The sequence below is a fragment of the Phymastichus coffea genome, unplaced genomic scaffold, assembly GCF_024137745.1.
Source record: "Phymastichus coffea isolate CEN01 unplaced genomic scaffold, Cenicafe_Pcof_1.1 PCOF00119, whole genome shotgun sequence".
Lineage (NCBI taxonomy): Eukaryota > Metazoa > Arthropoda > Insecta > Hymenoptera > Eulophidae > Phymastichus > Phymastichus coffea.
The window spans coordinates 638,989-653,927 of NW_026706930.1; the positions used below are offsets into that span (position 1 = coordinate 638,989).

The 14,939-nt window shown below is 31.6% G+C and overlaps 4 protein-coding genes and 1 non-coding gene across 11 annotated transcripts; 3 read left to right on the top strand and 2 right to left on the bottom strand.

Annotated features, from left to right (window-relative positions):
• Positions 1 to 638: 638 nt before the first annotated feature.
• LOC131671091 (putative inorganic phosphate cotransporter) lies at positions 639 to 8,640 on the bottom strand. 3 transcript variants are annotated; one of them, XM_058947253.1, is made up of 7 exons: positions 8,454 to 8,640; positions 6,408 to 6,541; positions 5,350 to 5,650; positions 5,020 to 5,267; positions 2,068 to 2,217; positions 1,184 to 1,558; positions 639 to 1,115 (listed from the first exon to the last, which is right to left on the bottom strand). In XM_058947253.1, exons 1-7 carry the CDS (start codon positions 8,533 to 8,535, stop codon positions 888 to 890), a joined length of 1,518 nt encoding a protein of 505 aa, XP_058803236.1. In that variant the 5' UTR covers positions 8,536 to 8,640; the 3' UTR covers positions 639 to 887. The 3 variants fall into 3 exon arrangements, with proteins under 3 accessions (XP_058803236.1, XP_058803237.1, XP_058803238.1); XM_058947254.1 differs by having other exon boundaries at positions 6,408 to 7,278; positions 8,454 to 8,592; XM_058947255.1 differs by having other exon boundaries at positions 8,375 to 8,460.
• LOC131671092 (transcription initiation factor TFIID subunit 11) lies at positions 2,687 to 4,580 on the top strand. Of its 4 annotated transcripts, none has more exons than XM_058947259.1 (3): positions 2,687 to 3,176; positions 3,260 to 3,298; positions 3,404 to 4,580. In XM_058947259.1, the coding sequence occupies exon 3, from the start codon at positions 3,433 to 3,435 to the stop codon at positions 4,012 to 4,014; it is 582 nt and encodes a 193-aa protein (XP_058803242.1). In that variant the 5' UTR covers positions 2,687 to 3,176; positions 3,260 to 3,298; positions 3,404 to 3,432; the 3' UTR covers positions 4,015 to 4,580. The 4 variants fall into 4 exon arrangements, with proteins under 4 accessions (XP_058803242.1, XP_058803240.1, XP_058803239.1 ...); XM_058947258.1 differs by having other exon boundaries at positions 3,163 to 3,176; positions 3,415 to 4,579; XM_058947257.1 differs by having other exon boundaries at positions 2,687 to 3,298; positions 3,404 to 4,579.
• Positions 8,641 to 9,598: 958 nt separating the features above from the next.
• Trnaw-cca (transfer RNA tryptophan (anticodon CCA)) lies at positions 9,599 to 9,670 on the top strand. The gene has a single exon. It is a non-coding gene; the product is annotated as a tRNA-Trp (tRNA).
• Positions 9,656 to 13,138, top strand: LOC131671139 (THO complex subunit 5 homolog). 2 transcript variants are annotated; one of them, XM_058947343.1, is made up of 12 exons: positions 9,656 to 9,825; positions 10,016 to 10,153; positions 10,227 to 10,364; positions 10,423 to 10,637; positions 10,711 to 10,786; positions 10,865 to 11,050; positions 11,133 to 11,265; positions 11,345 to 11,584; positions 11,659 to 11,761; positions 11,849 to 12,050; positions 12,113 to 12,407; positions 12,475 to 13,138. In XM_058947343.1, exons 2-12 carry the CDS (start codon positions 10,058 to 10,060, stop codon positions 12,789 to 12,791), a joined length of 2,001 nt encoding a protein of 666 aa, XP_058803326.1. In that variant the 5' UTR covers positions 9,656 to 9,825; positions 10,016 to 10,057; the 3' UTR covers positions 12,792 to 13,138. The 2 variants fall into 2 exon arrangements, with proteins under 2 accessions (XP_058803326.1, XP_058803325.1); XM_058947342.1 differs by having other exon boundaries at positions 10,032 to 10,153; positions 12,475 to 13,103.
• Positions 12,978 to 14,917, bottom strand: LOC131671142 (dynein regulatory complex subunit 2). The gene is made up of 6 exons (XM_058947348.1): positions 14,780 to 14,917; positions 14,374 to 14,626; positions 14,073 to 14,296; positions 13,609 to 14,001; positions 13,194 to 13,529; positions 12,978 to 13,111 (listed from the first exon to the last, which is right to left on the bottom strand). Exons 1-5 carry the CDS (start codon positions 14,876 to 14,878, stop codon positions 13,194 to 13,196), a joined length of 1,305 nt encoding a protein of 434 aa, XP_058803331.1. The 5' UTR covers positions 14,879 to 14,917; the 3' UTR covers positions 12,978 to 13,111.
• Between the last annotated feature and the right edge of the window lie 22 nt (positions 14,918 to 14,939).

Genomic DNA, 14,939 nt, shown 5'->3' on the forward strand with positions numbered 1-14,939 from the left:
GAGAACTACTAAGGCTTAAACTCAATGTCTACTTTATAAAAAATATTGATTGAAAACTAGCAATTTCATTCATTATTTCACATACCTATTACATCAAGTCAAATTATTAACAAAAAATTAAAATATAAAAATTAATTTAATTGTCACAAGATTTATCTAATAATACGATTTTAAAGGAATTTGATTTATGAAAGTTCTTGTTAACGGCTATTTTGTTTGACAACTACTTATGCATACCTATACACTCGCGCACGCGCACGCACGTATATATTTAAATTTTTATGCGAATTTTATATTATATACATTGAAGAAACAATAAGCGAACAATTAAAATATCAATAAATGTTTTTTACTAAAAAATTGATTGTATATTTATCAGGGATTTGATAACATGTACCAGCAGATATACAAGAATTTAATAAAAAAATATAATGGTACCAATTAAAACTGTTACTCGTAAGAAAAACTATAGTTGTTTTTCATGGTTTATTTTTATTTTATTACTATGAATTTTGTATTTTCATTTACATCGATTTTCTTTTTGAATTTAATTAAATTATGCTTAACATACTTTTCAATAATAGTATTATTCTATATATATTAGAAGACAATAAAATTTTCCAATTCTATTGTAACTTATTTAATCATTTAAATTTTACATTGTATTAACTTATAGTAAGTTACGATGCACTTATTTTTATAATAAACAAAAATATTTCCTAGCTATCAAAAAAAAGTTTTTAAGTCTTAGTTATTTGTTAATAAAATATTAGTTAAATTATTTTATGAATATGTATATATACAGTATGTACATTAATCGTAGTTTTCTTTTTTTTTCTATGGTGCCAGATCACAAATGTATCAACTTAATCAAAATAATAAATGAATTAAGTAGTTTCTATAGGTTTAACTTGTGTCAAAATCATGTTTGTTGGATTGTAAACAGTGGGAGCCGATGCGAGCTTATATGAGTGTGTAGGCTGTCTGTTAGAGTTCGATGAAGGATCGTTCCACCATTGAACCTCGCCGCTACCAAAAATGATGAATATGAAATTGCCCAAGAAATAGATGAAAGCAGACATGTAGAATACAATTTGCCATTGACCAACGTCTTTCTGTAATAGTCAATAATAATTTTTTCAGTAAAATTTAAAATTTTTTGCTAATTTCAGGTTTGACTTACCTGATCGGTAACGATGTAACCGACAATGATAGGCGCAATAATGGCAATAATTGACGCAATACAATTCGTGATGGACATCATAGTTCCGGCGAAATTTGGACTCAGATCAATGTGATTGATTTGAAAACCACAGAGTGATCCAGCATTAAGACCGACGGCAATGATCAATAGTACAACCGGTAATATTTGGTTATTGGCGCTGACAAAACAGAGAGCAATCAATGCTAAAGCTGGGCCCCAATGAGCGATGGTATTACTTATCTTGCGGATCACACCACGAGTTACACCTCGACGTAACGCATAATCTGATAACCAACTTGCTGGGAAACTTAGCAGCCACATAGCGAGGTACGGCAGAGCTGATATTAAACCATTCTACGAAAATTACAACTATTTAATAAAATTCACAAGTTCACATTTTGAGTATTTGATAAATATACTTTCTGTGCGCTATTTTTTATCCAAAAGATTTATTTTAATAAATGATATTGTAAATTTTATTCAACTTTATAACTTTGTTATTCGTTCTACTTGATTTATTTATCTAAATAGAAGTGTTTGTCATGCTTAATGTTGTCATTTGGAAGACTCATCGTGATAAATAAAAAATAGAATACTATTATTGTAGTTTGTAGAGTTAAAATAAAAATTCGAGAACGCTCCAATTAGATAATATTTGTAGGAATATTTGTAGCTATTGCAGAAGAAATTTATTGGATTTAAATTTTTCAATATTTTTTCTCGTGAAGGCCAATACGAAGATTAAAGTATTACACAGTTGATATAATCTTTCTATCGGATAAGTTTATAGTGTATATATTTATTGTTTTGTCTTGTTTTTTTCAATGATAATTTTTTAGTTAAAACATATTAATTTTACTGACCGATTTTATGCTGAATCCAACTATGTCACTCATGTACGTTGGCATTTCAGTCAACAACATCCAAAATCCCCAATTTTGACCACAATGTACAATAATGAGAGCCCACATTGGCAATGACGTAAAAATTTCGTTCCATGGCGTTCGTAGTTTCTGCAATATAACAATAATTAAATTATTGTAATTTAAATTTATAAATAAAGATTGAGTTTTCGAGTAGTGAAAATAAAAAAGAAAAAAGATGTTATCAATTTCTTCTGTTTTATAAAAGGTATGATCGTAATAAATTTTATACAAATTGGACAACACGGCTACCTTTGGATTGGTTATAACATGAAAACTTTAATGCATGCGCACACAAGCTAAATGCTATTCTACAATCGAACCGTATATATATAAACGTGTAATATACCGAATCTTTTAGATTATAAATATGAATGCACCGTACACCAGCAAAACATAGATATCAGTCTCATGCATTTGCGGAAACAATTTATCGAAACATAAATCATATCGTTTGGGACTGTGTTAAATACATATCCCAACGAAACATTTTAATTAAGAAACTTGAAAAATTTAAAAAGATGAAAAAAGCAAATTACCTCAAATTACAACGATTGAAGAAATACTAAAAAACCCTACTAACATTCCATCAACCTTACTAATAGAGTTTCTAAACAAGTGTCATTTATCTGTATAAATCATTTTCCTAATAATATTAATTCAACCAATCTATCTATATCTGTATCACACTTCTGTGTCACCGAAAATCACGAAACCTGTTCACACTGTGATTGATTGTACGAATGAACTGTTGATTATTTTTTTTATTTAATTTAAAATTATAATTTCAAACTTTTGTTTACGCATGCGTTGTTGACATATCGGCATCTCGTGCACGCATGCGTATTAGCTGATTGGCGTCTGAGTCAGAGACCCACCGCTATCTAATAAAATAAAGTAATATTAGCATCTCAAATAGTGACCTACCGCCATCTAGAAAGAAATAAAGAAAACTAAATTCTAGCGTGAGCGCAGTAGTTGGCATTAGCAGCATCACCGACTTACCGTCGTTGTGTATTACTGTCTGATGTGTTTATTTCCAAAAGAAGGTTACAATATAGTGTTTTTTTTCATATAATTGAATATTAATATTTGTTTAATAATAATAATAGATATTTGATAATATTAATAGATACTACATTTCTTGAATTAAATATCACGCATGTTCAAGGTATTTTGTTCTAAATTTTACTGATTGCATTAATCTTTTGACTTAATATCATATTTTTTATTGAACTGTGCAATTCAAAATATTAGTAAAGATATAAAAATTTAGATATTTTTCAGATTTGTCTTTGATTAATAATGGATAGCTCCAAGCAAGAATCACTTGCACTAGCATTAACAGATGAATCAAAAGATATTACTGAACTGAAAAATAACACTGCCTCAAATAATCAAGATAAATCTTTCAAATTACAAAAACCTAAAGATGAATTATTTGATGATGAAATAATGCTGCCAAATAAATCAACTAATTCAACATGTGGTACCATCAAGGAACGCAGAGAAAGCAAAGATGCAAAGAGTAAGAAAGAATTGGAAGAGGAAGAACGTGAAAAAATGCAAGTGTTAGTGTCTAATTTTACTGAAGATCAATTAGACAGATATGAAATGTACAGACGAGCAGCATTCCCTAAAGCTGCTATTAAGCGAATTATGCAAACTATCACAGGGTGTTCAGTGTCTCAAAATGTTGTTATTGCAATGTCTGGAATAGCAAAAGTGTTCATTGGTGAAATTGTGGAAGAAGCTTTAGATGTGATGGAAGAGCAAAATGAATCTGGCCCATTGCAACCAAAGCATCTTAGAGAATCTGTTCGTAGACTAAGAAATCAGGGACAAATCCCTCATGGAAGATCCCAAAAAATGTTTTTTAGATTGTAATAGAACAAATTAATGTAAATTGCAACAATTTTTGTATATTGTACATAAAAGTGTGATTTGATTTTTCTATATACATTGACACAATTGAATGTTCAATTGAAAAACTTTACTTTTGCATACTACTATTCTTTTCAATCAAATTATATAATTTTAAAGCATCAGTACTTTCAAATTAACTTTTACTATTTTCACTACATAAATATTTTTAATAAGAAAACTTATTTTAATTTCATTTTTGCAATGCCATTGTAAATTTAAATAAAATAAATAATATGTTATTTGAGAATAGATTTTATAAAAAAGACTTTTTTTTTAATTAACAGTTATAATTGTTAAAAATAAATCAATTGATTTAATGATTATATATTAAAACCTAACAATGATAGTATTAGAGAGATGATTACATACTTTAAATTTTGATATTGTCTAAACATTCAAATAATGAAAAGTAACCCATTTTTATCATTGACAGTGAAAAAAAATCTACAAAATTCTTCTATCAATAGAAAGATATCATGTCACTAGGATATTTATTTTTCCAATGATCATTGGAGATATTTTTTGCTTTGTTTGGTGAAACCTCAATAACATCAATATATTATAGGTATAATTCATGATAAATATTGTAAATATAATTAATAAATTATATTTACAAATTCGGAGATTTATAATTGTTAAAAGATGCTTCATTATTCCCATTGCTATGCAAAGTTATCATTTCGGTAATTTTCAAAAAATTTCGTAAACTTTTTCGTAAACATTTTCGTAAAATTTCAGATACTAAAATAATTCTATACTTAATATTTCATTCTTATCGCTCCGATTTAAAACATCTGTGCGGTATACTATTGCTAGAGAAAAGTCCCGCGGCTATCGACGTGACCTCTTGTACGCTAAAATAACCGACGTCTATTAATCAAGTCAAGCATAACTTTGCGTTCAGTGATAAGACGCAGTATCTAGTTCGAACGCTGAAGAAATAATAAATAAAATTGACAAATGCACCTTTTTGTCCTGGCTACCGGATGCTTTTCCAAGGCTCTCCTGGATGTAGAGTCTCTCATTGTCGTTGATTTTCTTACATGTATTTGGTTCATCAGCACCAAGAACAAAGAAAAGTGTAGCCCAGCTAATCGCAAGTGCACCAAACAAGTAGAATATGCTTGGCCATCCGAGACTCGAGCCGGCTAATAGACCGGAGATCGGCATCGTTATTACAGTTCCCAGTTGGCCACCCGCGTAAGCGAAGGTACCTGCGAATATATCCTTTTCAATTGAGTACGATGCCTTTATTATAACGGAATGCAATTTAAAATATGCCAACCAAAAACTCACCTAATCGAGCTCTCTCGGAGGGAGGCACCCACCTTGCCAAGAGCGTTTGTATGCCGGGTAATACACAACCCTGGCACAGCCCCATGCCCATACGACAGGCACAAACGGCGATCCAGCCACCATCGTCGACTACCAGTGGTATGGCGATGCTCAAAAGACCGCAAATTAGCAAACCTATGGATAATAAACGTTGAGCACTCCACGTACTCGCAAAGTAACCGCATGGCACTTGCGTTATGACATAACCCCAGAAGAATGAGCTTAGCACCAGCGATTGCTCGCTGTTGTTCCAATGGTAGGCCTGCGAGAAAAAAGATTATTATAATTAAAAAATGTTTGCAGAGCAACAATTGCATTTGAGAAGAATAATTTAGAATGAGCTGTATACTATAAATAATTATTAAAAGGGCGAGTCGAATACGCAATTGCATATTTATTAAAAAGTAGTTTCGTTTTTATAATAATAATAATTTTTCAAGAATACTGTCTTATAATGTAGTTGGAATGTTTTCAGATTTATATTTTTCAAGATATATGAACTAATGTCAATTTCATATTTTCACAGCAACGATATTGACAGACTTAATGAATTATTTCAGTTGCTTATATGTATTATCAGAGACCGACAGAGCACTGCTTCTAAGCTTTTATTTAATTTCAAAAAAATTCTATATACATTTTTGCCAGCAGCTTATTGTTCATTTCGTGAATTTCATTTAACTCTTCTGAAAGCATTTTATAGGAAGGCTTAAAAGATAATTGAAATTACGGCTGTTCACGCGCAATTTTCAACCCTTCATATTCCACGACCGCTACACATTTACAAGCCATGCAAAGATATGCTACATTATGTCAATTATATACCCCAATACACGCGGAAGCATCGTTCGTTGAAATACAAAACAATTAGTGGAACGTGTTGATTAAAATTTAAGCTCGTTAATAGTGGCCACAGCGAATAATAATAATAGCTTGTTTTTTATCGAAAAAATTACTTAGTTGAAATAATAGCCGGCCACATGTTTTAAAATAAAAGCACACCAGTGCATACACAGTACCTTGAAGTCTGGATTGGCAGTTTCTGGCTTGGTCATGGCAACGATCGCTACCGACAAAATAACTCTTAATCCGTAGGCGATCATCATACCGAGAAACATGAGGAAAACCTGCAGGTGCCTAGCGCCAAAGCCAGCTACAAAAATACAGCCATTAAATCTCGGCGATTTTCTTGTTTTCTTATCGAGAAATATCTCGCAAGCCCCAATGACCGTGTTTCCGCCGCACTACTTGGGCATGCATATTCGCCTAAATTGTCCATTCCAATATAAACTGGCTCAAAATCATTTAACAGAAGACGCTTGGCTGACCAAAAGGCATCATAATGAATAGATGACATCGAGCTTGTGATCAATGTACATATATTTTGCAAAAGCTTCGTCGACTAAGATGCCATGAATTTACGCAATGCTATTATAAATCAAAATTGTCTATCTTCATAACACGGTTGAGTCAATCTTGTAATCTCAAAACAAAATTTATGAATTAAAAAAAAATAAATGAAAGTTATCTATATTTGTGCACTACGTCGAATGTATGTGCAATGCCATCAAGATTTCTTTGAAGTAAAATACATCAACAGGAAAGAATTTGAAATACTCTTACAACTATAGTAAATAGTGCACACAAAAAATTGCACAATCTTTACATAAGTCGACATTCCTGAAATTCTGCCTTGCAATCGCCATTGAACTTGATCGCGACTTATCTTTTTCCATGATGCACAAAAATGTGTTACGCAGGTATACGATCGTTAGTTGTTATGCTGCAGTGCTTAAAACATTGTTATAGGTAAAGTTTTGTCTCTCGATATATTCAACGATCTTTTTCCCAAATCTGACGATCTCTGTTGACTTTGAATTAGCGAAGCGGCTGGAAAAGGAAAAATAGAAATCGTTCGCGAGATTTTATGACTAGTTTCGCTCGTTTTAATTCGCACTTAATTAGGCTTTTTCAAGTTCACTCTGGTATTGTTATCAATTTTATGACACACTTTACGAAAATTACTCTTTTTTACGTGTTTTTACAATGTACAATTTCATTATCATGCGACATTGATCTTCTTGATTTCACCAACCAGACTGTCGTTGTGATTTTATGTGAACATCGGAAAACAAAGAATAAACAACTTTTAACTAAATTTAAAAATTGTTCTTTCATTATGTGAAGTTAAAAAGGTTCGAGCATGTACTATGAGCATGTTTATCTTTATCTCTGAATGTTTTGTTAAAAATACCCCTATCTGCCATTACCTTTTTTATAATTATTGGATTACTGCGATAATATTGAAAGAACAATGACAAGGTAGTAGAAAGTTACTATTCACTTTAAAGTACTAAGATAATCGGAAATTTCTTTCTTTTTTCTTCAATTAGTGAATTTTTCCAGTTATTTATAAATATTTAAATTCATTAATGTTGTTAAATATTAATTGCAGCCAATGAGGAAATACGAGAAAATCTTATCTTTAAGTGCTAAAGTCACAGTTATCAGATAGAAAATAATATTGGTTAATGAAAAGCACTTGGAAGTATTTCATGGAACAACAATTTTTTTAATGACTAAAATTTTCCTTTACGACAAATGTAGTATTACATATGTAATATGTAGTGTTTCATAAACAAAATAAATTATAAATTATTTTGTTTTTGAGAACGGCGCCTACTTTTTGAGAAGTCTATATAAAATAAAAAATAGTAGAAATTAAATATTTAATAAAATACACTTTTCAAAAACTTTCATTGCAAAACAAGTAGTTTTATCACGTCTTAAAATTATTCTTAACAATCAAACAAAAAACATTCATGATTGATCCACAAGATTATTTTCATATAGTGAGTTCCCTCCATGTCTAGCAAGGAAGACGCGTTGTTAGTCGAAGCATCGTAAAAATCGAAAAATGAATGATTAACAATTCTATCATGCTAAAAAGGCTAGATAAATCTACGTCAATCGAATATTCGCATACCGTCAATTCAGCAAAAAGGTTGTCAACTTTTCAATAGCAAAATACAGCTGTTTTAATTTACACTCAAACACACTGTTACCTGGCGGAGGTGCTGTTTTAATCGTCACCGTGTCGCCCTCGACATCGTCGTTAGCCGATTTGTGATTCTTCTCGCTCGTCATCTAAATTTGTGACACGCACGTTTGCCAGCTACGAGAAGCTTTCAACGTTTATTCGTGTTGCTTCGCCACCAGCGTTGTTCTTTACGATCGTCGACGACTGTCGTATTTCCCACCACGCGCAAACTACCAGCAACTCGCGCAATGAGCATTTATTTACTTGCAGGACGCGACCACGTGTATCTAATTCCGCTGCTCGCAAGAGCATCGAATATTCATTTCTTATCACGAATTGTGAAAAAGTATTACATCTATGCGATAGTTTTAGTTAACTATAGTAAGGACTGTGTCAAGCGTTCACACTGATCGTTACATTGAATCTTGAATTGAATCTTGAGGAAGTCTCGAGTCTCGCTAAACATAATATAACAATGCATAAATAGGAACTTCTTTCGTATTCTCGTTCTACAATATATAGAAAAGTACGGCATGCATGAGAAAATAAATATCGTTTTCTATTTTATCTTTAACATAATAATATAATATGAAAACATATATATGGATTTTTCAAATTTCGCAAAACCACTGTCACATATCTTCACCTACATAATATTTCGTTCGTGCTCATTATTTCATAATAAATACTAGATTGTCGCAACTGATGATTAAGTTTTCGCAAGTTCAAATAGACTTGTCTATCGCATGCGGCTCTATACATATGTATTTATATATATACATACATATATATACACAACTTTCCTATTTTTTGGCAAGCAGATAAAATTATAAATAAATGTCCATTATATTAATATTAACATATGATAATTAAGCGTTTCTAAGCATACAATTGATTATTATGTGTGTACTTCAGTATTTATTTAGATTTCTTTTTATTTCGCCTATAATAATTTTGATGTGAATCAAGCATGAAAGTGAATATTATAGTCTATAATTAATACTATAGTCTAATAAATAATAAATTTACACACTTGAGCTCTTTGTCAATCGGAAAGATATAACTTCAGACAAGAATTTCCCGGTAAAAGGTGCCGGTAAGATAGCGAGCTATGTTAATCTGATATTGAGCACTGTGAAATACGATCTATGGCGATCGACCGCACAACAAGACTCCGTGGCGCAACGGTAGCGCGTCTGACTCCAGATCAGAAGGTTGCGTGTTCAAATCACGTCGGGGTCACATTGATCTTTTTTTTTTAATTCACTTTTTAGATTATTCTACGACGAACTTAGATATTTCCGATTTGAAACGACATTGATTTTCAAGGTATACTTTCTTGTGTTCACACAGTCTCGGTGTTGGATAAACGCGTTCCCGGCTATTTGACACATTGGGTTTGTTGATATTTTACATTTACCTACTTGTTCAATGTTGAAATTTGTAAAAGATACATTGTGTTTTTTATCGAACACATGTCAGTTATTTTTGTTATATTCTCTTTTGTAAAGTATCTATTTTCCGCGGAATTTACTACCAAACCAACTTGAAAACATAACCTAACTTATTAAAAGAAAACTTGTTAAGTTGTTTTTCATTGTAGATTTAAAAAAAAAATACTGCATGTAAATGGGTAAATCAGAAGACTCTGATACTAAAAATTCAAGAAACAATACCACCACGGTTGCTGATCAAAATATAGTTAAAGACATGGACGTGTATAAGGTTTGTTTAATTTATATTTGCATCAAGTGTGCACTGTATATTTCTAGATTTATAATATCTTTTGCTATTTCAGAACATTGTTTTATTTGAAGAAGAAGAGTCATTAAAAAGATCATCAGAAGAAGATGCCCAAAAATTTTATGAGACTTGTAACCTCATTCGCAAAAATATGGCTTTAATCTCTAAACTTAAATCTAGTACTGACACTAATGTAAGTTTTAATCAAATTCATTTTATATTATATAAATTATATATTTTATTTGTTGTAGACAAAAGATCAAATAAAAGAATTCCAGATAGAAACAGCATTGGCTTTCATGGAGTTGAAAAAACTTAATCGTATGGAGAAATTTAGGACAAAGCATGCTCGAGATTCATTGAATACAGCTAAAGCAAATGTGGATAATAGACATTTGCAATTACAAAATTTAATATATGAAGTAATACATTTAAAAAAGGAAGTTATGAAATGTTTACAATTCAAGTAAGATATCAGATTATTACAAGTAATATCTTACTTTACAATTACTTTCTAAATAATGTTCAATTAATTTTAGATCTAAAGATGAAAAGATTAAATTAGTTTCTGAAGAGGAATTTTACAAGGATGCTCCAGAATCAGTTACGAGACCTGTAAGTTTGTTCTTAATCAACGACATTCAAACTACCAATTGAAAAATATATGAAAATTGAAATTATAATTGATTATAGAGTGTTACGTTGAATGATCCTCATCAACGAAGATTAGCTAGACTTGAGTGGGAGTTAACACAAAGGAAACAATTAGCAACCTTATGTGATAATCTTACTGAAACTAAGAAAAGTGTTGCTACAAGCATAGAATCCAAACAATCTCGTTTAGATAATTTAGCTCCTCAGTTGCGTGGCATTTTGGAGGTAATATAATCATAGAACAAATATGTAAAGCCAGCAAATTAATTACATATTTGTAAATATACAATTATTTCAAAAATCATAGGCAAGTAAACCACTACAAGAAAGTCTTGGATTACCATTAGATAAACTTAAATTGGAACATGAGAAAGCTGCTTTACTTTCACCATCTCTGTATATTCTCTATGCAAAAGCATCCGCATTCAGAGATGCTTGTGGTAGATAATACTCTTTTGACCCTTGTTTATTTCAAACATATATCATCAAATTTATAATTTCAAATTCAATCTTTTTCAGATTCTACATTGATGGTGTCAGTTGAAGGTGATGAAGATGAAGCAAAGCGAGTTTCTAATCAAGACGGTGGTCAAGAATCAGATTCTGATAATGAAAATCAGTCAGAAAATCAGCCAGAAGAACCTCCTGTACATAAAAAGAGACATCACAGAATATCAAAAGAAGCAAGACAAGAAGAAAAGAAAATTCGATTACTCCAAAAACATCCTCTCAGTGTGAAGCTCATTGTTTCATTCAAAGGTTAGATTTTCTTCTAAAATATTTTCTTTTAATATCGCAAATCACGTCATTAAAGTATATTATCATTTTTTTAGATGATACAAAACTTAAATTGCAGTTTTACTATTTAACTGTATTAAAAGTTATTACTGTAGAGTCGGATTTACTGACAGTAAATCTAGGCGGTATTAGTGTCGGGTAAGAAATTTAAAAGTTCTGATTAATATACTATCAACTATCAAAGTTTTAAATTAAAACAACATTATTTGGTTTATTCAATAACAGTGATATGCTAGTATCAGAATCCGTTTTGCGTGAATTATATCCTGGAGACACAGGATTGGAAAGTCCAAATCCCGCAAATACGTATCAGTTAGCGAGGCATAAGCTTGATTCATTTTCATCATTAAATCTAGGCATTCCATATAGATGGGCACAAAGGATGGCAGGCTTACATTTTGTTCCAATCGATGCTCGAGAACAAAAAGTACTACATTTAAATTTTGATTTATTTCTAATAAGAACATATATTAAACGCGAATACTTTAGTCTGTTATCCAGGACAATGCTCAGGACAGCGTTGAAAGTGTACTGAGAGAAATCAACAAGCGTGTTAAGGCAAGATTAGATTTGTGCGCAGAAATACGTCAACTAGAAACAGGAAGTATGCCAGTTCTCTCGGGTACAATAGATCCGATACCTCAAAAAGTATGCACCACTCTCCACAAATTCGTTATCTCATCGTGGAAGAATTACTGCAGTTCATTCCGTTGTTCTGAATTATCCCAAGATTTTATTTCGTCTTCGGACATCTTTTACGAAGCAGTTTTACGACGAGGCAACAGTGAGTATAATTTTTATCTTTCTCATTTAGTGGTATTACAACACTTACGTTGCGATTTCTTTTGTAGATGAACTAACCGCTTTTATTGCAATCAAACCGGATTATCCGAAAGTGAGCTCGATCTTTCGTATAAAATTCCACGATAATTTGCCAGCAGGTGTGGATGTGTTGCGTGATATCGAACGCGAAGTAAATGTTTTGTGGGAAAAACCACCAACTTTATCAGCACAGCTTCAACGACTACGATCATGCTTCGATATCTATTTGGAAACGGAGGGTTTGGCTCCTCGAGAAAAAATCTTCTTCCATCCAGTGCGTGGCAGGACGCGATCAAGACCTTACAAGTATGTCGAACTCGGCGGTGGAATATTCACTCATCGTTAAAAGCCATTAACATTTTCAACTTTGTTTTCTTTTATATTTAAGTGAAATACGATTTTACAATCAATTATTTAAATAGTCAAGATTTTTTACAAGTGTTTGTATGCGATAAATTTTTTTCTTTACACTGTCAAACATTTTTTTTTGAATCAATTTGAATGTTATGTATTTTTTTTGTAAAAACTGCTAAGTTTGCGCATATTCACAGGACTATCATAAAAATATCAAAAACCACCGGTCTGTTTTCTTTTTTTACGACGTGTAAACCATTTAGTATTGGCATATTGTCATTTGGCTGAGAAATTAGGTTAGAATACTGTATACTAAAAGGCATAGAATACAATTGAATTGAAAAAATATGAGCAAAACATAATTTTTTTACAATTGATGTTTTTAAGTGCCTACCTAAACCCGAGTTCCTGGTCGAATTGTTGGCATTCGTGAAACAGATGTTAGATAAGTACGCAAAGAGTGCTTTAATCTATTATTTTCTTCCAGAAGATTATTACGTTTTTGTCTCAATAAGCTATTTTCTTCTTTGAGGCAATATAAGTGGTCCCTGAAAGCTTCAATCTTTTTAAAAAATCCAAAAGGTTCGTTAGTTGGTTTGGTTAGTTCTCGCGCTACTTCCAAGTTTTTAATAGAATATCTTTTAACTTTTAATGCTTCAGGTTCTAAGTCAGAACATAACTTCATCATTGTATGAAGCTCATTGCCCTTATTAAGGATTCTTTCTAAATTCTGAAACAATTAAAGAAAAACATGATATAGACATTTTTATTTCACGGTAGTATACAGAAAGAAATGTTATGTACAATACCGCAATAGCTTCGCTACTCAAAACACTTAGTTTCTTTAGTTGCACAGCATCCAAAGTTTCCATCATTTTCATTTCTTGTCTTAATTTACACAGGCGCTTTGTTAATAATTCAGATTGATGTTTTAAATCCTCAATAGTCTCTTGCCTCTCTTCTGTCAACCTAAGTAAATTTTTTCTTGATGTTTCGGCATGTTCTCGAAGTTGTGTGTATAACTTGGGAAATTCAGAAGCTTCCACTTGATGAACGTCATCTTGTTCTTTCAAGTACTCGTATTGTTTTCGTTTGTTCTCAGTTGAGTTTTCATAGTTTGTAATTACATCATTCAACTCTTGCCACAAACCTTCCATTCTTGGATAAATTGAACGTTTTAAATTTATTATCGACTCCTCTTTCTAAGAAATATTCAGTTTGAAAAATATATAGTATACTCCAAATTTTAACGACGCTTATAAAAAAAACTTACAGAGTATACGATGTTGTGAATACTGACTGCATTTCTCGTTTTCATTTCTGTTAATTCTTCCTCAAAAGACTGCCTTTTTGAAAAAATAATCGTTCTTAAGTGCATCAAAGAGTTTTTCATCTCGACTTTACGACTTCTCAGTTCTTGCAAGTCTTCCGTTCGAATTCGATTGACTGCTTTTACATAATGATCATGCAAGTGATTTATTCTTTCTTTTCCTTTATCTATGAAAAAAAATCAATGAAAATTTTCTTTAATATTTATCTGTTGTCAAATTCAAAATAATGGTGAAATCACCTACCTATGATATCATCCAAAGCCATCATGTGAGCTTCTTGAAAACGTCGATGATCAAGATCCGCTTGTACCAATTCATCAAACAATCTTTGTATATAATCATCTTTGGTTTTCAATACTTCCTCGAAATCTTGATACAAATATTCGACATCCGTTTTCAATTCCGCGTACTTCATGTGACGCAAAGCCGTTCGCCATTGTTCATTAAGTTTCGCTGTGTTGATTCTCGCGAAGGCTTCTTCGCGTTTTAACTTATTCTGTATGATTTAAAAAAAAATCAATTAGTTGACTTGATAAGATAACATGCACTGTTTTGCATAGTTCTTCAAAATAATGTCTTTCTATTTAATTTACAACTTAAAACTCACATTTAAAAACAAAAAAATCATTTACAGTATGGCATATTTTACCTTCGTAAATATTGCTATTAACTGCTGCTTTCGACGCTTGGCCTCTAATTCTATATCAGCGCGATGCTGTAAGTATCTCGCTCGTTCATCATCGGTCATGCGAGCAAGTTTTGACGCTTTTCCTCCTTTTCTCCCTTTTTTCAGTGGCATTGTTCTATCG

Coding starts and splice junctions, on each gene's coding strand:
- LOC131671142 (XM_058947348.1), bottom strand. CDS start 14,878: ATGACCGATGATGAACGAGCGAGATACTTACAGCATCGCGCTGATATA. Junction 14,297..14,373: donor GGCTTTGGATGATATCATAG/GTAGGTGATTTC, acceptor TTTTTTTCATAG/ATAAAGGAAAAGAAAGAATA. Junction 14,002..14,072: donor TTCACAACATCGTATACTCT/GTAAGTTTTTTT, acceptor AATATTTCTTAG/AAAGAGGAGTCGATAATAAA.
- LOC131671091 (XM_058947253.1), bottom strand. CDS start 8,535: ATGACGAGCGAGAAGAATCACAAATCGGCTAACGACGATGTCGAGGGC. Junction 1,559..2,067: donor TTGGATTCAGCATAAAATCG/GTCAGTAAAATT, acceptor TAATTTTCGTAG/AATGGTTTAATATCAGCTCT. Junction 1,116..1,183: donor GTTACATCGTTACCGATCAG/GTAAGTCAAACC, acceptor TGACTATTACAG/AAAGACGTTGGTCAATGGCA.
- LOC131671092 (XM_058947259.1), top strand. CDS start 3,433: ATGGATAGCTCCAAGCAAGAATCACTTGCACTAGCATTAACAGATGAA.
- LOC131671139 (XM_058947343.1), top strand. CDS start 10,058: ATGGGTAAATCAGAAGACTCTGATACTAAAAATTCAAGAAACAATACC. Junction 10,787..10,864: donor CAGAATCAGTTACGAGACCT/GTAAGTTTGTTC, acceptor AATTGATTATAG/AGTGTTACGTTGAATGATCC. Junction 11,585..11,658: donor GCTCATTGTTTCATTCAAAG/GTTAGATTTTCT, acceptor TCATTTTTTTAG/ATGATACAAAACTTAAATTG.